General features: G+C 37.6%; 1 protein-coding gene across 2 annotated transcripts in view; it reads left to right on the top strand.

Annotated features, from left to right (window-relative positions):
• The window catches only part of SCFD2 (sec1 family domain containing 2), a 187764-nt gene that overhangs the window by 31175 nt on the left and 133249 nt on the right, over positions 1 to 23340 (top strand). For both annotated transcript variants that reach the window (XM_066185739.1, XM_066185738.1), the window contains exon 4: positions 17297 to 17472. In XM_066185739.1, the coding sequence (XP_066041836.1) occupies positions 17297 to 17472 (176 nt within the window). The remainder of the gene's footprint in view (positions 1 to 17296; positions 17473 to 23340) is intronic.

Genomic DNA, 23340 nt, shown 5'->3' with positions numbered 1-23340 from the left:
TACATTACATAGGTAATGAGGGTTATGTCAAGTAAGGCTGCCTGGCTCAGGGGATTAGCTGAAAGCCTTGTCTGGACACACCTTAAATCTCAATTTTTCAAAATATTAGAGAAACAGATTAAGACACATTGGCTTTCAATAGCACTTTTAGGGCCACGTTCTCATCATGTACCGTACTCAGTAAAACGTGGAATTTGATATATTTGGTGTATAAAAACTGGTATTGCCTCTATACAGCAACATTTTTTGTATTGTGTATACTCTTAGGTCTACTTCTTGCTGAACTTTTCATCAAGGCCGAAAGGTCCTCATGGAATAAGAGTAACAGACTTTTATCTGTGACTCCAGAGTAAACTGCCAAGATATTGTAGAATTAGATGTACAACCAACTCATTAATTCTTTATAACTATAACATGTAAGATATTGTGTGGTCTTTACAAATACCTGGAGCATGCATTTAATAGATTATTAATCAGAAATACTAGATTTCTGCAGCAGTAATTTTGTAAGCTGTTTTAAAGAAATGCAAAATGCGTAGTTCAGAAAAGGTTATTACAGATTTTTCTGAAGGAGGGAAGGTTCAGTAAACAATAAAATCTTGTTTAAGTTTTTAATATGTGTGTGAGTATTCATCACAATAATGTAAAGAAGCTCCCACTGTTTTTCTGTGACATGCACTGTCAAAGCAATTATTATTAATGCTGAAATTCATCTTTGTTATTAAAGTAATTGCTTCTAGTCTTTAAGAGGTAATGATCCATCTGTGACCTTTGCTCCTTTGTGTGAATGATTAGATTAGCCACCCTTTCCTTCCTGTGGTGTCCAGTGAAGGCTGCAGTAACCTAGTTTTTAATCACAGTATCTGACACTCACTGAATCTCTTGCATACATGGGCCCGATACAGTGCTATGTGGAAACATTAGGAATTGATGGTGAAACAAATTTCTGACTGTTGTTGTTGAAATGTAATATAAAGGAATATTTACAGAATTTTGTGCTTCTGTGAATTGTATGTTTGTCTTGCAGTAGAATCATAGTCAGTTGTTAACGTTGTAGTTGAAATTCAAAGGGTGAAGTAAAGTTTGAGGCAATCTTGTAAATGATAAACAGGGATAAAATCAGATACAAAGAGAGGGGAGCACTCCAGTCACCAAAATAAAACATTTCTTAGTGAGCAGAAATGCAGAAAACCTGAAACTCACACCCAGATGTCATATTGTGCAATGACACATATTTGTTAGTGACATCTTAACAAGGGAAGCTGGAAATTGTGCTGTTTATCAATTGCTGCATTTGCTGAGAAGCAAAAAGTTGTAGTGGCTTGTTCTGGTCCTGATTGCTGTGTTTTTTTTGAAAGGCTCCTTCCACTGCAGCTGTGATATGAGGCAACTGGCTGGAGAGAAGGGAAATGCTTTTACTGGGCTCTGTGCTTAGACTTGAGTTTTTATGATTTTTCCTCAGGTTCTATCTTGCCTGTATTGAAAGATCTCAGTGGGTTGCACATTGTTTTTCTCAACACTTAGGGTATTTTCTGAGTTTTATGTGGCCCTGATATTAAATGTCAGAGATTTTCTAGCATGAAAGTTTCCTCTTACTCTTTTTACTAAGACCAGCTGTGTCAGATGGTAAGAGCATTTTCCTTACTTTTTTTTTTGCTATTTTTTCCCCTGGAAGTAAGGAGTGAATTACATTTGAAAGCAAAGCTTTGAATTCCATTTGGTGTAGCTGAGCCCTCCTGCAGTGGCCACCTGCCTGAAAAACTGCATTGCTTGTGACACTGGCAGCATGGGAGCCCTGTGCAGTTATGGGAAACTCAGTCCCATCCTGTTTCTGTATTTTCAGTGAAAGGAAATAAATTCTGTTGTTTTCTAGGCTTTGAAAGGACTAGAGGTTTTCATGTGCTTGCCCACATTTCCTTTGCAAGGGATGTGCCTGATGCCCAGATTTCCTCTTTCTCTGCCTGGCTGCATGTGTCAGGAGCAGTAACAGTGCTGGGAGGACACACAGCTGAAGCTTTTGCTTTCTGGTATCTTTTGAATGTGTCCTCCTCCTCCTGAGAAGGAAGGAGAGCAGGAAAACTGTAGAAGGGGTCACATGTCCTCTCCAGCACCTCCAAATGTTTGCAGGCCACTGGGAACTCCATCTTTTTCCATTGAGATCGGCAGGAAGAGAGGAGAGGATATCTGATGAAGGAGAAAAAAGAGAAATAAAAGATGCAACAATTATGGTTATATTTTTTGAGCTGGGTAGATTGGAGCTCTGCTTCCAGGTGTTCTTGATCTGCATATTCATTGTTTTAGTTGTATCAAGGGACTTGGTAGTGGGGATGTCTGAAGTATTTGTTTGCATGTAAATAGCTGAAGCTGTCCTTTTCTAGATGTCATTTAAATCAACAGGTTTTAAAATACTGCATATCAATTTATACGCACACACACTTCAAAAAATCCAAAAAACAACAAACAGCACTTTTTAAGAAATACATCAGCTCCATTTTTCCTCTGAGGTATTTGCATTCGTGTGTTTTGTACCCAGATGAGTGCTGGTAAATACTTGCCAGATTCTGGTCTGATGTATAGATGTAAATACATGGGTGTAAATTATTTCGGCATAACAAAAATCCTGGCATTTGAAATGTATTTTATTTAAAGAATGAAATATCCTTTTGAAAAGCCCTTTGGAAGACAAGAGTGCCTTCACAGCTTTTGGGTTAAGATTTATAGCATTGTGCTAAATTTAAGTGATATTGTAAATACTGGAAAGGGATTACTTCTGCCCACCCCTTAGTAAGTGACCATAACGAAGCTGCTCTGGAGCAGCAGAGAGTGTGCTGCTTTTTCCATTCCTGAATTTCCTGGTCCATTTTTCATAGGTCTGATGCCTATCTTAATCATCCTCTGAGCATGGTCACCCCTGACTCGATCCTTGAAAGCTTTACTATTAGCATAGTATTTGGCAGCGGTAAAAACTTTGCTGCAAATGTTCTTTTGTGGCTTTAGCAGCACCCTTACTCTTCTGTCTGAAAAGAGCACAGTAAACCTTGACTGAGTCTGAATTCCTTTATTGTGTCTTTTTACTGGCATGGAGACTGATGAAAGTCGAAACACTGGTATAGTAACAGAAACAAAGTGCAGTACGCTGTTACACAAACCCTTGTTAGGGGGAGAAAAGGCATTTGGTTTCTTTCCATTTGAATTGTACAAATACAGTTTTGAAAATCAAGCTTACTATAAAATTAGTAGAGCCTTAGTCTTTGTGAAGTAAAAAGAAAGAGTGTGGTAACTTTTTTCAAATGGAGTGGTTTGTATGGATTGAATTGAGCTCTAATTTGTTTGGGTAGAAATAGGAAGGTGCTGACATTCTAGTGTGACAATATGAAATAATATTTTGAGTGCAGAGTAGTAGCTTAAAATGGGCAGGATCAATACAGTAGATCAATACTCTATCTACAAACATAAAGCATATAAAATGTACATTATATTCTTTTAATGAAGAGTTGCACTGGACTGCAACAGTGTTTAACATGCTATTTGTTCTTTATGAGACCAATATAAAAATATTCAATACCATAAATTTCTCGGATAAATTTGAAGGATAAAAGCTACCAGACAAGATAATGAGCTAATAAGGTAGGTAAGTACATATATATATATATATATATATATATCTTTCTAGATAAAAGAAGTCTGATCTCAGGTGTCTAAAATCTCCCCAGTCAACCGTTAAGACAATTTTATGATGGAGACAAGTAATGAGACAGCACCAATCTGCATTTGAGGTCCTTACAAGGGAGTAGAAGGAAGGTCATCATTGCAGAGCTCAGTGTGGTCTGTAAGGAATTTGAATCCATTCTGCAACATGTCTCTGAGTAAATGATAGGTACCTGGATAACGGCTGGGTTTGGAGACACTATGGCTCCTCATTTTGTCGAGAAGACATCATATTGTAGACTCGTTCTTTGGATGCTTGTTTCTCTGATGCCTGTTTACCTGGTCTTCAAATCCTTTGGGAGAGCAAGCAGCAGGATCAGTAAGGCAGCAGCCAAAGTTCTCCTCCAGGTGGCCTCATGAAGTGAGTGGCTTCCTGAACCAACTCAACCTGACACAGGCCTGGCTTAGCCTGAGGTGTCCCAAATGTCTGATAGTGGGTCTCACAGTGCTCCATCAAGGGCTCCCTGATCTTCTCAGGGCATTTTTCCAAGAAGAGGGAGTGCTGCTTTTCTCAGACCTGAATTCCTTCCATTGTGCAGCCTGGATCCTGAACAGGCAGTTCCTATGTCAAATTAGTCTGCTCTTGTCTCTTTAAAAGGAACAGGGGTCCTGTAGTGTGGGACTTTTTAGCCAAGTGGAATTCTTTTTTTCCAGCCTATTGCAATAGTGAGTTCCTGATTTCTCCCTGTAGTGCAGCTAAAAACTTAGTCTTGACCTGAAGCAAATGTTTCCAACCTCAGTGATGGTCAATATAGCAGATGTTTTGTTGCATCATTCAGCCCCGGAGGCAGGAAGGCTTTTTGCTTCACAGTGTGCTAAATGTTTTTGAAGACTTTGAAGTGTTTCTATGAAAATTTGGAAATGTTCCTATTTGGGAGGCTTCTGTATAGGCCTTTGCATTCCCAGGGAAATTCATTTTGAGTATCGTGGGGATAGGCTTTCCCTGGTAACTGTTGATGAAGGTAGTTTCTGGACGGTATTTACCACACTGAGAACTGTAGAAAGACGTTGATATTATGGCTGTTTCACTTTGCAGTGTTACAACAGGCTGAAGTTCAGGGCTTCAACCCTGCTGAGGCTTCACCTAACTAACTAAATAGATCCCATCTTCTGATAGTCATCTGTATTTGCCAGTTTAGGACAGAAATCTTCCAAGCTCCACATGTGCAGAGAGTATGTAGCCTTCTGCTGTTTTTATTAAACAACTAAACTTTTCATCTAATCTCCATAACTCACTAGATGTAACAGAAAAGATGAAGGATGCTCATATTTCTACCAACAAAGCTCTCTGTTTTTCAGGAGATGTGACAAAGTAGCTGAGACGGAGAGACATTCATAAGTTTGGTTTTCATCAGTAAGTGACACTGCCTTAGTGTGTAGTGTTGTTTAGAAGCATCACCAGCTGAGGAGCCATCTTGGTACTAATCATTATACTTCTTTCAAGCTAGATGTTGTGCCTGTTCATTTTCTTTTTACTCTCACCTGCTGATACTCAGAGTAGCATACTCGAGAACTTAAAATAGTTACTCCAAGGAAAAAAACAAGCACACCTCAAAGTAACTGGAACTATGTGAAGTTAGATGTCCATATGCGTACTTTGCAATTTATCCATCCTTTTTTTTTCTGTCCAGCACATAGGTTCCTGTAGTTGAAAAAATCATGTGATTTATGAGGAGCAAGTATTTATGCTTTTGGTGTGCATCCTGTGCAGGTTGAAGATTGAATTAGTTCTTATTGGCCTTGGAAACAGCTGTTGGTGTGCAGGCAATTGTGTGGGAGAAGCTTGGTGGTAAAGAAGAAGATAAGGCAGTGGCAGAAAGCTCATTTTGAGAGCACAGCTATTCATCCTTTCTTATCAAGTGTATCCCAGAGGAAGAATTACGTGATACAAAATTGACTGAAAAGGTCTGGCAGGAACTTTGCCCTTTTTGATGACTGCTTCCATTGTAGCACAGTATGAGGGATGTCAACAAATAGGGATGAACTGTAGTTTTGTCTTGGGTTGGAAGGAGTTCATGTGGTCCAACCTCCTACTCAAATCAAGGACAACTTCAGAGTTAGACTGGATATGTTGTACTTTGTTCAGATGCATTTTGAGTATTAATGTGGTGGGTTGAGCACTGGCCACTAAATCCTACAGTCTGTCTGGATACTTTGCACCATTCTTAACCACTCTTGCAGAAAAAATGCTCTCCTTTCTCTACAGTTTGATTTTTCACATGCTGCAGTGTGTGACCATGGCTTCTTGTCCTCTCACTCTGCACCTTCAAGATGTCTGATTCAGTCTTCTCTGTAATCACTTATCACATCCATGAAGACAGTAACACCCCTCACTGCTTTCATATCTTGAGATTAAGCAAATGCATCTCCCTTAGCCTTTACTTGTGCATCATTTTCTCTAGCCTAAATCATTGTAGTGACGCTTCTCTGAACCTGCTCTAGTGTGTCTTGTACTGTGGAGCCCAAAACTTCATATTCCAGATGCTGTCTCTCAAGTAGTAGAGATTTACAACCACTTCCCTCTGCCTGCCAGTTGTGTTTGTGCTGATGCCACTTAGTACATGATTCACTTTAATTGGTGCAAGGGCATATAGCTGATTTGTGTTCAACTGGAGAGACACATTTAATCCTGAACTTTGAAGGACCTAAGTTACAGGTCCACTGTTATACTATTCTGAGTTTAATAGTGAAGGAGTTCGCAGCCAGTGGAGCAATACAGTGTATTTCAGGAGGAGGAAGTAAAGTCTAAAATGGAAAAGGCAGCTGTAGGTAGCTTCTTATCCAGCTCTGTCAATCTTGTAGCTGCGCAGCTGATTCAGTCAATTATTCTTTCCTTCTGGTTTTGTTCTCTTCTTCTTGTAACAACTTACCAATTTCTTTTGTTTGTCTCTCACCTTTTCTTGCTCCCTTCCCTCCTTTGCCTCCTGTCTTTCAGTAGGTTATATTCCTTTATGGATTGGGGAAAACACCACTTCACGTCTACGTGTTATTTGTTCTCTGGTTTGTATAATCTTTAATGGCGGAGTATCAATTTGACCCTCAAAGTACAGGATTTTTTTTTTTTTCTGGGAAACAGACACACTCAAATCCACCTGAGGTGAGAAGGGAGGGAAAAATGGATGCTTGAACATCTGTGTCATTTATACATCCTGTCTGAAAAAAAGGTACCTTTGAATACCAAATCCTCATCTGAATTGTAGAGATGAAAAGAATGGTTTGGAATGTGCAGTTCCACTGGCTTCTACTGCTGCAACAACAGCCACAACTTTTGAGAATGAATTTGAAAGGGGTCTTGGGAGTTAAGTCCTGCCCTATTCTTCATGGAAGCATTCTAAGTTTATAGAAGGAGACGGAGATAGATAATGTGAAGTGCACTCGTAACAACGACAACAAAAAAATTAAGCAGAATAGGTAAGCAGAGGTATTTTAATCCAAAACTGCAAATACCCAGAATAATATTGAAATTAAAAAAAAAAAAATGGAGAGCATTCTGTAGCCTCTCTATTGCAAGAAGTTTATTTGGAGGCAAAATTTCTCCCCCAGTATTTTAGGAAGGTATTCCCTGCAAGTGACTTCTAGCTTTTAGCTGTTCTTGTTTGGCAGATCAAGTGTTCTTAAAATTTGAGTGTTTTGGGTTGGTTTGAGTTAGGGTTTTTTTGTTTGCTTGTTTAATGATTACTTAATTATGGGTTGTGTAAATTTACCTTAAAAAAAGAAGTGTAATATTGGGAGTACTCATTCTTATTTTAAGTTTAAAGAAATATTTCAACTCATTCTGGAGTACCAAATACCATGTTTTACCCTAAGGTCTTGTTGATTTTTTTTTTAAACTTTATTTCTAATTCTTTGACTTCATATTCTTGCAAAAATAACAGTTCTTGGGTTAAGTTAGTTTTTGAAGTATCAGTAAAGGTATTTTTGTCTCAGTTGTCTCTCATTGTTCTGTGAATAACGTACTGCATGCTAAGTAGTTTCTTGTGGTGTAAGATGAGTAATGGTTCAAGCCTTAATAAAACTGTAAAGCTTCCCATATTTGTGTTTCATACCTCATCTACTTTGCACTTCACTGTTATGAAACAGTAGATGGAAGTGAAACACAGAACCCTGTGCAGTGATGGGAAACAGAAAAATATGTTGGTAGTATGTTTTCTTTGATTAAATTGTAGTTGGCGCATGGGTGCAGGACTATTTGGGAAACCTTACTGTTACTTTTAAGAAGGGAGTGGGGTGACATTAGTCTTTCTGTGTGCCTGGATTTTTTTGGAAAAGTTTTAATTTTTTCATTATTTTTATATCTACTTTTTTTTTTTTCATAGAAAATAAACCAAAACACTGAAATATAAACATGGGGCCAAGTCTCTTTCTGTGTCTGTTTGTGATTAGAATTGAAGATAATTCTTAAAAATTTAAAAGTAAACACAAGTGTTGCTCTTGCAGAAGTTCTGTAAATATGTAATTTCATTATTTGTATTGTTTCCTAATGTCATGCTGCAAAGCTTATATAAACTTCAATATGAGTTCTTTTTGTCTTAATAAAAGTATAAGGAAATGCCTATGTTAATGTGGTCTTTCTCTAGACAATTCCCATGATGTTCACAATAGTTAGGAGTAGACTTTGATGAGCAGATAAATATTTGTGAAGTTTTGAAACAAAGGTTTAGTGAACATCCTTGTTGTTACTAATTTTTTTTACTGTTTAAATCAAGAGAAAATAATTTTGAGTTAAAGGCTAAAAAATTTAAATAGCGTTTACTTGCACATATACTGGCAACTGGTATTGTTTTGGGGGATTTCAGAACTAAATTTACTTGTTCATTTTCTGGAATCTATAGTGGTAGTAAGTCAGTTTCTAATGCCTCTAAACAACTTTTATACCAAACAAACCAAATTGTACAGAAAAGGTTGAAATGCTGCTGGTTTTTGAGTATCTGTGAGTCAGTTCTGATAAAACTAGATCAAAAGACCTTCTCTGTGGAAATAAACTGATTAAAAAGAAGAGAAAAATCTATACCCACAGACATAAATTTGTAAAGTATCAGTTATGAATGCTGATGCAACTTCCTGAAAAGAAGTAATTGTAATACTATTTTCTGTTCTCTGCTAAAATTTCTTTGGTGGGTTTTTTTCAGATAAACACCAGCCTTTTGTTTATACATTAAGCTTTTTTTATTTTTTGCTGATATTGAGTTCTATTGTATCATCTCGGTCTTGAAAGTAAATATTTTGGTTTTTGAATTTGAAGGGGTTTTTTTTTAAAAAAAGCCACTCTTACAGTAGACTGTCCATTTGTGATAATCAAGATGTGGTTAAAAGTACAGGAGCAGGTCCCTTAAGCCTCTTTGTATCTGGGTGAGAAATAAAATACTTCAAGTTCAGAAAATGAAATTCACTGCAATTGCTGTTCTTTATATACGTGGGGAAGCAGCCTAGTTGAAAATAAAATAGAACTTAATGTGGTGTGTGCTGTGATATCTTCATTTTGTAGGGTGCATCAGCCACAAGGACTGTTTTACATCAAGGAAGAGTTGATGAGTGGGTTGGGAAATGCTGATTCCGGTACGCAGTGGAAACACGTGGCACCTGCTTTTTGGTGGAACACTGTTGTGGATATTAGCATTTCGTAATGTGTTTTGTGTGTCTGATGATCATAGAAAGGACTTTAGAAATTGCTTATGTTAAAAAAGGAGGGGGAACAAACTTAAAGTGGCTGAAAGTGATGTAGAAGTCAAGGAGCGAAGTGTCACCAAGAAGAGCTTGTGCCGAAGGATTTAAACCAAAGATAAAATTTGTGCTGGTGTACTTGCAATGTCTGTAGGTGTAAAACTTGAGGTGGAACATGGCAATTCAGTACAACTGTGTGGGTTGCCCAATGCTTTTTTCCAAAGTATAATTCTGTAAGCCTCTTCATTCAGTCTCACAAAGGATGACTCGTTACACAAGAGACGTGGTGAGTTACATATGTACATACTCATATATCATCATGTTTTCCATCCCTATTTAATTGCTTACCACCCCAAATGATTGTCAGGATATTCTCAGCTGAGGAAGCCTTCCAGAAATCATCAGAGAAATAATAAGTCCTTTGAATAGTGTACCAAAGAAGAACAATGACCTCCTTCTCTCTGGGGCAGTATGCCAAGAACACAATGAAGTGCTTCAGTGTCTGAGAACGTGTGTCGTAGGGCTAAATGAGGACACGCGCAAGACACCTGATGTTCCTTTGGGAATGTTATTTTTAAGACAAACAAGTTGATTCATTTCTGTGAGAAGTTTAAAGTGCTCTGGAGAAAATTCAACCGAATTTGTAGATTTCAAGTCCTTTTGCAGTGACTGTAAATTACTGTTTCCAGGGGTTACTGGGTTTTAAGGGCTGGTTTCAAACTCTCTGTTTAGGAGTTGTCCTAGTACTCTGTATTTGTTAACGTGGTGGAAGTGGTAAAAACTAAGTAATAAAATCCAACCCCTATGCATATTTACTCAGGATTTTGAGGAGTATTTGGTAAACTCTGGTATGCCAGTATTAAGTTACAAGTTTAATATTGATGATAACCCCTGGGACGCTTAATTCTGGAAGGTGAGATTTCACCTGTTTATTCAAGCAGTTCTTTTTTTTTTTTTTTTTTTTTTTTTTAATTTGCTGTAATATTTGGGAGGGCAATCAGAGAGTATTGTAGGCACTGGCTAGAGATGGTTGTTACTTTTTTGTGCTTACTGACTTAACAATCAGAAGAGGGAAAAACTGAATAGTAAAATACACCAAGAAGGAAACAATCATTTGAAGGTCCAGAACATTTCAAAACAAAGTTCTGAAGGACAGAAAAGAAAAAAAATTATCAATTCACGTTGAAACACCTAAACTATATATTTGTCAAAGCCTTCAGGATGTATTTGAAAACATGAAACTGTAAATGGTCTAGGAGTAATAAATCATAACTAGGGTCATATTTAGATATCTGGATTTAGGTGCTTAGAACTGAAAATCTTGATTATTATATTAGAGTACTTTAGTTATATTTGTCCCACCTAATTGATTAAGTTTTATTTGTTTTAAGGCATGTAAAAGAATTTCAAACAATAGTCAACGGAACTGATACTTAAGCATGGTTTCCATTTTGTAATAAAAGACACACCTTCAGATACGAGATGTGGCAGGCTCTGCCTCCCTTAAGGTCTTGAGATGTACTAGAAAGCCTGTGTCAGACAGGGAAGAGTGGCTGGCCTCCAATGCCTGTGTTCTGCAGATGTTGTTAAGGTGGCAGGAGGAATGGGAGTCGGTAAGGGTTGGTCAGAGCTCGTCCTTGATGGCACAGTGCTGTGGGGGCAGGCAGCAGGAGGCTGACACTGCCGTGTGGCAATTTACTTTGCAGCGTACTTCAGGGACTGCTCAGACTCCCAAAAGGGACGTATCCTGGCATTGCTCTAGTGGGGACTTGCTGTTTGCACTCACATCTGTGACCATAGGGTTATCTGGGTACTGGTGTTTCTGCCACAATAAAGGGAGAATCCTACAAGTGACCGTAAACTGCAGAACAGATGGGCTCACATTTGTGGGAGATGAGCATGCACTGTTAGCAATATCCCTGAGACATCTGTTTTCAGTCTGCTGCAAGATTTGAGCTCTTCAAGTCCAGGGCCTTATTCTGGAGAAGCCAGCCAAACAGCATCTCATACTGGCCTACTTTCCTTCTCTCCAAAGAACTAGGGATTAGCTGATGTTCTTCTTTTCTTTATTAACAGTTTAAGGGATGGATGACTTTTGACATAAGCTAAACAAAAGTTGAGATTAAATTATTTTCCTGGCGCTCGTTGTTAAAGATTGTTATTGAAGCTTCCCAAGAAGTACAAAAGAATTTTGAGTTAATAACAACATCTGGAAATTAGACTAACAAGAAGACGTAAGGGGCATCATCTGTCCTGCTAAATTGCTCTCACTCGGTTTGTCAAATATCCAGCTCCCTTGTCAGCACAGTTGCCCAGTTGGCTTTGTGGAGTACAAGAGCTTTCTACATTCCTTGCAAATATCCAGCATTGCTACTGTGAGAGATAGGTCTATGTTGCTTAGACTGTGAACAAGAGAAACAATTTATCTGGATTTCTTCAGCTCTCTACTGACTTGAAAAATCTTGTCTGTGAACATAAGCGTGCCAAGATTGTTTCTTATTCTTGCTTCTTTCAAGTGGAAAATGGACCTCAGCAAAAGGACTCCGGCCAGTGCAGCTTTGTGTTCTTGCATAAAACTGAACAAAGTTAAAAGCTGTGTGCATTTGGCGGTTCCTGCAGTCTGGGAAGAGCATCCACTGATTTACTCAATTGGTCACAAAATGTACTTTCCTTTTTACTTGTTTCCTTGTCCCTATGGAGATAATTAACTAAGTGTTATATGAAAAAAATAAGGCCTGGATGTTTGGAACAGTGCATTAATAATTCTGATCTTTGCTCTTTAGACACCTTGTTCATCCATAAATTTTTATTGGATGCATAACCACTTTTGGACTCTGAATTTAAAAAAAATTCTTCTACCAGTAAATCTATCTTGAAATACAATTATGTTCTTGAGGCAATGCCTGCATTGCACTACACGGACTGCAGAATTAGTTTCAAATGGAAAAAAAAAGTCATATTGGTAAATTGCATCTTAATGTCTACAAATGTGGTTTGTCCAGTTGACTTTTAAGTTTAACTGTTAAGTTGAAAGTTTTTCAGTCTACTCCTACTACTCAAACCCAGATTTGTGACAGACCTTTAATATCGGTTGCTGGTGATTTCTGCCACAGTATGTGTGTCATGAGTGATCTGCTTTGTCAGTAACAGAAATACTTCTTCCCTTCAGACTAATTGTGCATGTCATCATTTGTACATATATTATGAACTGTGTATATTTGGTATGGTCAAATGTCAAAAATGTTGATATTCTGCGCTGCTATTTTCATATTTAGCAACAAATTATTTATTCAATTTATTATTAAATAAAAACCAAAACAAAGCAACACCTTCTGTAATTGAAAACTAGGCAAGACTGATCTACAATTCTTTTGGGATCTGCTCTAAATTCTTGAAAGTTGGAGGTGGGATTCAACCAATATGTTTACAAATTAATTATCATAGGAATAAAGGATTTAAGGGGACCATTTGTATTCAATTAAGTCTTGTGAACATTTATACAGCTGTTCATAAGACACTCATCAGACCTCACCTTAGAACAAGTTGCATTTGGTTGCCTCCACTCTTGCCTCCACTACAGGAAAACTGATTGATATGGTGACATTTCTTGATGTCTTGTGTAAATATATTCAGGTATTATTTATCCCCAATGATTGTAGTACCAGTATTGAACTTTCATGTAAATATTTTTTATGCTTTCAAAGATAACTCATTTTTTTCCAGCTGGTGCAGGAAGCCCATAACTTTTTCCTTCCTAACTTTAGTTCTCTGTCATCCTAATTGTTATAGTAACCTCTCTGTGCATGCATCACGGTTTTGAGTTAAACTTCCAGGAATGGGAGTGATTTGAGCTGCACAGAGCGCACCTGGAGGGAGAGGCTTTGTATTGAGGCATTTCTGTGTTTTTACTACAACTGTATAACTTAAAAGGAATTTTACCTGCTCTTTTACGATGAAGAAGCCCAGACATTATTTCCTCCTTCTGTCATTTTCAGGTTTTAACTCCACACGTACAGCTCTTACCCTAGCCTCAAAATGCATCATTTTTATACTGTTAAATTTCATCCCACTTACATTTGTCCAGCGCTCAAAGCAATCCAGCTCAGCTGGCTGCTCTTTCTCCATATTAATGATGTTCCACAAGCTTCTGAAAGCGCCTGTTTTGGCCAAATAACAGTACCATTTTTTACCAAAATTCATTCTATAAATATGTGCAAGCACACAGAAGAACACTCTTATTTTATCTTTTCTTTTTCTATCCTAGTACTTCTCTATTGCATAGTACCTGCCTTCTGTTTTTGGGTGTTTCTTAGGTATCTTACAATTCTTGTAGTCCTAGTCTTTTCTCATTCAAATATGGTTATGGCACAATTACTGCCATGTTAAATCCATGTGTATTGTAATTAATTCATAGTTGGTAACATATCAATTTGACATGATGTTCTTTGATAAATGTACTTTGCATTTTATTCCATTTTTAGGTGTGATGTAGGATATTTTTTTCTTGGACATTTGTCTTGAAGCTTTTCACACTCTTGACATCAGCTAAGTAAGGTAGCCAATTTCACCATTGCTTTGACACAAATGTTAGTCTTCTATTTTCCTAGGCTAGTCTAGTCTCTGTTATGTCTTACTTTTTATCTTCCATTTATCAGAGTACTAAAACACAGACTTGCTTCATCATGCTGATGTTCAGTGTTTCTTGGATGGCACAGGTCCCTCAGTAGTGAGATTGATCGCTAGTCTGTCATGTTTCTGTTACTTCTGTAATATCCAGTCTAATTCCCTACACTATTATTTTGTTCTCTTTCCCAAGACTATTTCTTAGTGCCAAACTAGCCATTCATTGTTTTTTAGCCGAATTAGTTCCTGCACATCATCAGTCTATTTTCTTCCCTGCTCCCCATCCTCCTATATTCTGTTAACTTTTGGGTTTCACTTAGGTACTTCCCAGTGACTACCTAATGATTTTATCTTCTCTTTTATACTTGTAAAGAGGCACAAGGCTTCAAATTGTTGGGGTGATTTGTGTTGTTGTTGAGGTTTGTAGCTATTTTTACGTGTGTGTGTGTGGCTGGTTTTTGTTTTGTTTTAATATTGCTTTCAGTGGATGTCACTTTTTCAAGTCCTGTGTTCAGATCTAATGTAGTTGATAGAGTTTGGGTCAAATGTACCTGTTTCACACATTCTCCTTGGTAACTGTTAATGGCAAAGGTTATTTCTTAGACAGTATGGAATTCCTGGCATTTGTGCAAAAAAGTTATCAGTATTTTTAAATCCCTTACCAGTGGTTGTGATCAGGCTTTTCCTTTCCACATCCAGGAATTTAAAAATCATCACATGCTTTGTCAGCATGATGTATTTCTCAGAAGTCAGGCTTTGATGCCCACACAGACTTCTGACTCTCCATAGATCTAGAGTTTGGAGCAGCATATGACTGTGATGGAACAGGAAGAAGAGAGCAGGACGAGACACTTAGACTGAAGTCTTCTTGCCAGTAGTTGCCATGTTCTGCCTGTGAACCTCAAAATACTCTTAAAGAGGGAACAAAATGACAGTTGAGACATGATGTGGCTGAAATAGTTCTCTTCTTGATTTCTTAGGACCTATCTGCCACATTGCAATGAAATGACGTGAAACTACAGAGGGGCTTTAAAAATCCAAAGGGCAGGTAGGGTTGAAATTAGATTACTGTTAGTCTGTTGTGCTGAAATCTCCCTCTGTGAGCAGGCAGCAGGGAAGATGATGAGGATTTAGGCCTCGGGAAAAGTCATTTAATTGCTGATTACCACCAATTATTTTCCCAAATTCCTTTCCTCAACTACTGGAATTGTAGAATACTGGAACTATATTTATCAGCCAGCTGTCCAGGGAGATTGCTGTGTAGAAGTTGGCTGGAATTCTTAAACCCTGAATCTGAGTGGTTCTATGGGTGTTGTAAATATCACAGATGAGATGCTGCACTCCTTAATGCCAGTATAAGTTTTGTTAATGACTTGCTAAGGTCAGGATTTTCTTTATACTTACAAATGTGTTGGACTTTCTTTTGGTGGTATTCTGAGGGTGGGAAAGAATTTGATTGTTTATCTAAAATGGTGCTGAATGGATCTCAGACTGATCCCGTGCTGCATCTGGATTCACTTTCACAAGGAACAATGTGGAACAAAACTCTTGATTTTTTTTTTTTTTTAATTGAAATCAGAAGTCTTGAAAGCCCTCCTATTTTTCTGATTCATGTGAGGGAAGAGCTGGCAACTGCATGTTTTCTCAATTGAAGCAAGTTATCAGATTTTGAATATGCTACAATATATCAGGACTTCTCTAGGTAATAATGCAGTCATTATCAAAGGTATGCTGCAAGGCATCGTGGACTGACATTTTCAAATCACCGTGTAAATCTGCCTGACACAGCTTTAAAAGAAATAAAGCGAGACTGAAAGCTCCAGTGTTTAGTCTAAAAACACACATGGCCGTGGTTGCTGTTTTAGCCTATGTGGGCTAACTGTGGAAGCCTTTTGTCAGCCCTCTGGCCTACTAAGTGGTGTCAGCTTGATTTGTGTGTTAATTTGCTGACTTTTCGGTTTGATGCTTTCCATTAAAATTCACATAAAGAGCCCGTGTGTTTTTGCTGTATTTAGCAACTTTCCCAAATCTAAATGCTCTTCCAAAGACTGCGCTTGATTTCACTGAAAATAAGAGGAAGAGTTTTCAACATTTATTCGCTGCTGGAATCATTTATTTGCCATTTACATGATACTGAAAGGATGAAGGCAGATGGGGAGCCTTGTTAAGTGATGATATAACCAAACACAGAGAAGAAACACAGTGGCAGTTTTACAAGATATTTCCTTTATGGAAAAAATCTGACTGAAATGGTCAGTGTTGTAAGCTATGAACCACTTAGCATCAGGACACCCTCATGTCTTCCTGGCACCAAAGATTGTTCTATTTAAGTTAAAGGCTCCTCCTCACTCTTTTTCATATATCCCTGCTCTGGTTTGCTTGAGGAAGATGACTCGTTACTGGCAGAGGCTTCCAGGAACCAGCCCTGGACTGAGTCGCAATCCAGACTTGCAACTAGGATGGTGTTTTGACACCATTTTTGCCTGGTACACATGCCAGGCATGTGTAATTGCCTGTGACGATTTTCTTGGGAGTGATGAGCTGCCTTCCTTCCTGAAAGAGATCCCTTCTAAAATATAAATTGCTTGAGCAGTTCAGCTGGCATTTTAATGTTGGATGGAGCAACAGCTAATCCTGTTAGTGTTCATCTGGCCCAAACAGTGCCCCTCATGCTCTTCTCAAAAGGAGAGCTCTACAGGACCATGTGTGGGTGCTGGGGTGTTTATTTTCAAACAGCTGGTGAAATCATGCTGTGGTTACTGCATGCCAGAAATTGAAGAGTCACACCTTGGGACTGTCCCTTTCAAGAACAGCTCCAGAAATCAGTTCCTTGTGTCACTAATATTGTATCTGTTTCTTGAGTCAAGACTAATCAAAAAATGCACTCTCAGGAAGTGATGAGAGGATTTGAGTTTGCTGCAAGGTAATAGGCTCGCAAATTCCCATTGGACTTCTGGTAAAACCAGGAAGATTGTTTAGAAGTAGTCATCGAATATTATTTCCCTAGCTGAAATGAATGTCCCTCTTTGTCTGAAAACAAAAGTAGTACCCTTCATGTCACCATCTGTTGTGCATTGTTAAAAACCTGCTGTATTACGTACCTCAAGGCACAATTCACGGATGATGCAAGTCTTTGTCCTGACCTGTTGCTGCAGCTAAAGCTCCCAGTGGTTGCAGCAAAGCTAAGATCAGGCCCATACTGGAGAGGCTTCCAAAGTTCTCTATAACCTTTTCGCTATAATTTAAAAAATTTAGTTTTCCATTTGTCATCTCTGAATGCTGTGTCCCGTTTTCCTTTCTACAGGCAGAGTCACCCCAGAACAGCTCAGCTCATACATTCAGCTTTTCAGAAACAATCTCAAAGCTTTGGAGAACCACTGTGGTCTTCTACAGCTTGTGCTGGCCACAGTCCAGACTTTGAAACACCCCCAGACTTCCAAATGGGACAATTTCCTTGCCTTTGAGAGATTACTTCTGCAGGTACACATTATGTTTATTGTTTTGATTTTCCATTGCATTCTGTAGCTTGTATTTGTTCATGAAGAAGTGTGTTGGGATGTCTTTGCTAAAGAGCTATTCCTTATTACCAAATGGGTAAAAGGAATGGCAACCTACATATTTATTCTTTTATAGCTGTGTCTAAGAAATTTTATAAACAAAAGAGTGGGCATTAAAGGTTAAGCATATAAGTAATCTGAATTGGGTGACACTTTTGCATTTATATGAAGTTTCAAGAAGATATAACTTCTGGCATTACCTAGGATTTTTGCTGTGATTATTATTATCATTATTATTATTATGATATGCTTTTTGAGGTAATGTGCTGAATCAAATGCAGAGAGGAGTTTGTTACTATGTAAGTGTAAAACTTGTGTAATTTGCTGAGTAGATGAAAGAATAGTTAGAAATTCCATGCACCAGGACAGTGAGGTTTCTCTTGTTCACAACTGTCATCTACCCTCAGTTTTTCCCACCACCACATTTTTTATGGCATCCTGTTTGTGACCACAGTATTATTTATATACAATTTTCTATCACATTTGGATTTCTCTCAGGAAATTAAGAGTTTGTGGTATATTGAACTCTATCCTACTAACCTTTGGAGATGTACCAAACAAAGGAGGAGCTTTTTCTAAGAACCTAGTAAAGCTAATTCTGCTGAAGTTCACAGTAAGCTCAAAACTTTTCTTGCTGTACTGTCTCTTCTGCCATTTTCTTGTTTTAACTAACCCTAGCAAGAGACATGTCTTGATAAGCAAACTTCTAATGAAGTTAGAGTCAGCCTTAAATGAGTGAAAACCAGATACCTCTGTAAATATCAGGTGTCTAGAACAACCAACCAATTTGATTTTTCCCATAATCTCTGTCAGCAGGGTACAGTCCCTGGTCCTTCAAGAAGAATATGCCCATACTTCATAGCTTTGTAGTCAATGACTTTCTGCAAGGTTTGAGGAGCACAGAACTGCAAAACTTAGGTAGTAACAAACTCTTGTCTAAATTAATTTTCAAACTATTGTCTCTTGGCAAGACTGAAATATTTTTGAGTACCATAGGCAACTTTCTTTTTCTATTAAAAAAAAAAAAAAAAAACCAAAAAAATGACAGCACCTCAGGTAAAAGAACTCGTTCCAGCCATTCTTTAGGTTTTTTGTAGAGGATGGGACTGACACCACATAGTCCCCTTCTCTCTCCCACAGTGAGTCATGTCACATAGCTCTTCTCAGAGGCTGGCTAAGTTCCATCTTAAAACCAGTTCCACTTTAGAATTAAAATAAAGCTGCAAGCTCAGCATTGTTTTCACAGCAACAGACAGCTGCCTCTATAAAGCCATGCAGTAAATCAGCAGGGAGTGGGAAAACAGAGGTAAGGAATAACCAAACCATATATTTCATAAAAAAGAAATGTTTAACAAGCACTCTCATAATCGTAGGTGGCTTTAGATTATACCCTCTGCCTTCCACCCATCATATTAAGGTAAACTGTGTTAGCCAAAGAAAACTTTCTAGGCTAGCATTTGTAACTGTTCCTTAAGCACATACTTATTTTCAGTAGTTCAAACAACAGTTATTTTGAATGACGTACACTCTATTTTGAAGACAAAACCTGACATGCATTATCTGCTTCTGAGCACATGGCCTGTCTTTGAGCTGTTGACAGGGATTTGTAGGGAAAGCAAAGTGTTGAGACACAGAAGACGTTAGAGATTTTCATTTTAAAAAAATCAATCAGGACATTACTTTGTGAAAGATTGGTACATAGCACACTGCACTAAATTTGATGCTGTGATAGTTTATTTCAGCAGTACTACTGAGAAATTCTTTAGCATATTTGCTGTTTCATATAGTTTAAAATAATAAATTGTAAAGAATCCTCAATAAAAAGTACTTATTTCAGCATGAAAGTAGTATTGTTTCTATTGTATATTGGAACAACATGGAAGACAACTGTTTGTAAAAGATCTACTGGGACTAATATTGCTAGACTCTGACAATGTAGATTTTCTGCTGATGGATGCATGTCAGACTCCAGCTGATGCTAAAGGAGATAACCCTGTAAAAACAGTTGTTGTTAGAATCTCAGCTTTCCCGAAAAAATAAATCTACACAGTGTTGGAATTTCTGTCATTACTGGATCTCTCTGATGGCTCTCATGATTCCCTGCTTAGTCTATTTTGTGCTTTTCAGAGAAAAGAATAAGAAACCTTTAGTCTAACTATTACACTGAATAGCCTTTTCTGTTTTTCTTTTTCTCTCTACTCCTTGATTTACCCTTTTCAACTGCAGGTACTCAGTTCAAAAAATGGCCTGCTAGAGGTCAAAACAGCTGCTTCTGCTATTTTGTCGTAACTAAAATCTCTACATTTTTCAGACCTATGTTGGCTCTTTAAATTTTTTACATCTGCATCAAGGAAGTTTGGTTTTGACCAAAGGTCTGCTAAAAGTGCAGCTGCATACTTAGCACAGTGTTCTTCTTTCCTTAACTGGGGGATGGATGAATAGTTAGAGTGAAATTAGATTTCAATGGAATCATGGTGTTGACCTCAAAGGAAAGAGGATCGTGTTCTAAGAGTAATGCATCAAAAGGATTCATTTTGTCAATCACGAATTTTCTCTGTGTTCTAGTGCTCTACCTCTGCATGTGATAAAGCTTTCACTACTGAGGAGTTTTAAATGCTGTGTGAATTGAAACAGTTTGTTCTGTTTACCAAGGAAATATCCTACCCCATTGTATTTTTTTTCTCTTGAGATCCTCTTTCTATTTTTTCTCATTCTGGCCATCCATAATACTGATAGATGGGAAAGGGAGCACAGACTAAATGCTGCACTACACACCCTGTAACTCCCTTCTACTCCTCATGTGACTACTTTGTTTTCCTTCAAGTGAAGAGTTACTATTTAGGGAGGTAGCAAAGTAAGAAAGAGTGTTGCCACTCCATACTTTTTAGCTTTATTCCCTGTTCCTCTAAAATTTATGTCTTTTTTGCAGGTTTATTAAGCAGTATGGGCCCATGAAATATGAAAGCACAAGAGCAGCTTTCCCCAGAGTAAACAAAATGGGACACTGAGAGAAAAAAATCTTCTGCTGTTTTTGCCATATACTACTCATATATTTACTGGGCAGGGATTTCTGCCTCCAAAATCAATTTGAAAGTACCCAGCAGATGGTGTGAATGGGACCATAATGTGCCCCAAGGGAAAGTAGTGTTCCTCTTTGAATGGCACTATCCTACAATTGCTGAGGTTGGGTGCTACTTCTTAGAATTGGCTGAATCCTTCTGGCATAACTTATTCTCAAGATTTAAGAGTAAAGTTCTTGTCATACTGAGTAGAAGTCTATTTTATTAATACCGCCACCATTTAAATTCCATGATTAGGGGTTTTTTTCAGTGACCCTTCCCAAAAGAGGAAGCTGTCTTTCTTCTTTAGGATGAGGACATTCTCTTATTTTTTAAGATGTCTGAGGTAAACTTCCTTCTAAAACTGCAAATGTACCAGCATTGTTGTCTTAGAATAGTTGGACTGACAAAAATAAGGATATCTGGAAGATTATTAAATTCATTGTTATTATGGTGTTGGAGAGGGAAATCTTGCTTCTTGAGATTTTTTGTGCCACAAAGTTTTTCACCTGCTGTCCAACATTTCACCATTTGCCCAGAAATTAGACAGTTTCTCCATTGACCTAAAAGCCGTGATGCTACCATTGCATCTCAGAACTGTCATTTGTTTCCTGGTGCTGCTTAATGTCACGTTATTTCAAGAGTAATTTGAATTAAATTCATAATGAATAATACTACAAGAACCAACAAACCCAACAAATTCACAAAATCAATCCGTAACCAAAAATTGTTAACACATTCACAGTTTCATCCTGTAGGTCAGTGGATACGTATCATACCTTTATGATGCCTATCTGACTAAAAGTCCTTTCAGCTACCATAAGAAAGAGAATACTAATATTTTAGCAGAAGCAACTGGAATTTTTAGTCACTCCTGGTAGGAACATAAGTAGGTCAAATACTCTGGTGGTGGAAGCTGTATACATACACTTATGTGGAGAGCTCTCGTCAATATCGTATTTTCGTATTTAAAATTCTGAGTACTAATTAGTACTAATCTGGTGCTGTAAAATTTGTCAGAATACAGATTTTATTGTTGTCCTTGATGTCTTGAGAAACAGAAATTATTAACATGTTTTTAAGGAAAAGAGACTTAATGCCAGATGTCATTCCACTGTTTTTATTTTCCTTTTGGCAGAAAGTGGTTATGAGTTTAATCAATTACATCATTCTTTCTCTTATGAATATTGGTGTTCAAACTCACAAAAAAAAAAAAAAAAAAGAAGTAGAAAAATCGCAATGCTGCTGAGTGTTTTATATTGTAGTTAATATTTCAGTAGCAAGATCTAATAGCTAGGGTGTTAGTAACCATGCTATCCTGTGCTGTGATTCTTTACCATTTTTACAAATGTAAGGTTCACGACTCATTACTTAATCAAGGGTGACGTTATTATTTATTTGCACATAATAGGTTAGGCGTTCCTCATATATACATGCCTGCACAGAGTCCTTTGCCAATAAATTTGGAAACTCTTAAGACAGCTTATGAATCTTCCCTGCCTAGAACTCAATTTAGTTTTCAGATCGCTCAACTTTTCTACGGGAAACAGTAGTTACTAGGTAACATTTATTGACTCTAAGCTGGTGTATACCAAGAGCTTAAGCATGGGCTTTGGTCTGCTGAAGCAAGCAGTTTAATAGAAAGAAGTGAGAAAACAAAAAAGCTTTTGGAGTACTTCCTCTTGCTCTGCAAGAATAATTCATAGGTCAGCTGTTGAGAGACCTTCACTTCTACATAGACTAGATGAAGATCAGTGACATTCCTTGTTGTTATCATTTATATTGCTTTTTCTATGTGTAATTTATAATTACGTAGCTCAGCTCAGTGCAATAAATTATCTTTTTGGTGGCCTACAATCTTGATCAGTTAATCTCTTCAGAAGTGATATCGCAACAGAATTTGGAAAGATGACCTACAGTGTTAGCTGTCCACAGTTAGAGATTTTACATTTAAAAAAAATAAATATTGAAATTAACTTGATCACTTTTCAACATAAAGCTACACATGGAATTAATTGTTTTGGTGAGAGTTTTGCATGATACCGTGGTGATTGCAAAGGTCATCCTCTGGAATTTGGTACCTTTTGGATGAGATTGCAGTTTGGACACCAATACACATTCTGTCTTACACAACTTAACAATCAAATGTAATTTGTTGATGAAGTGAAAATAGTCATGTATCAATTACTTAAGCTTCCAGATTGTTTACTGTTCTTATTCAGCTGTCCGTTTGTTAGACTTGCTGCATTTACACTGGAGTCATCTCCATTACATGTAAACCCAGTTGGATTCTTCCCTTACACATGTGATATTTTTAACTTAAGTACTTATTGTACATAAAATTTGTGATAAATTTCATGGTCTTTCATCAAAACTGGTATATACAAGTCTTGAAGTATCTTGAAACTTGTCTCACATGGTCTCCGTTCATTCATTTCTTTTGCTTGCTTAGTGCCTCTTATGCTCATGCTACCTTTTTTTTTAAACAGGAATTCAGATGTGTTTACATGTTTTTTTAATATTTCTATAAAGTAGAGCCCTAAACTGCTGGAGGCATCTTAATACTACAGCAATACAGGTAAAACAGTGAACTAAGTTTGAGGAAGTGATGAGCTCTTTTAAGTGTGCTTGGTTTTGTGTCACCATCTGTGACACTCCATAGAGAATCAGCTTGTTGGTTACAATTCATATTCCATGGTCTTAGGGAGCTTAGTTATGGGCCATTCCCCAGG

Source organism: Chamaea fasciata, unplaced genomic scaffold, assembly GCF_029207755.1.
Source record: "Chamaea fasciata isolate MVZ Bird 193981 ecotype frontalis unplaced genomic scaffold, bChaFas1.0.hap1 SCAF_6, whole genome shotgun sequence".
Taxonomy (NCBI): domain Eukaryota; kingdom Metazoa; phylum Chordata; class Aves; order Passeriformes; family Sylviidae; genus Chamaea; species Chamaea fasciata.
Note: the sequence above shows the minus strand (reverse complement) of the source record. Positions and strands in the feature narration are given on the sequence as shown.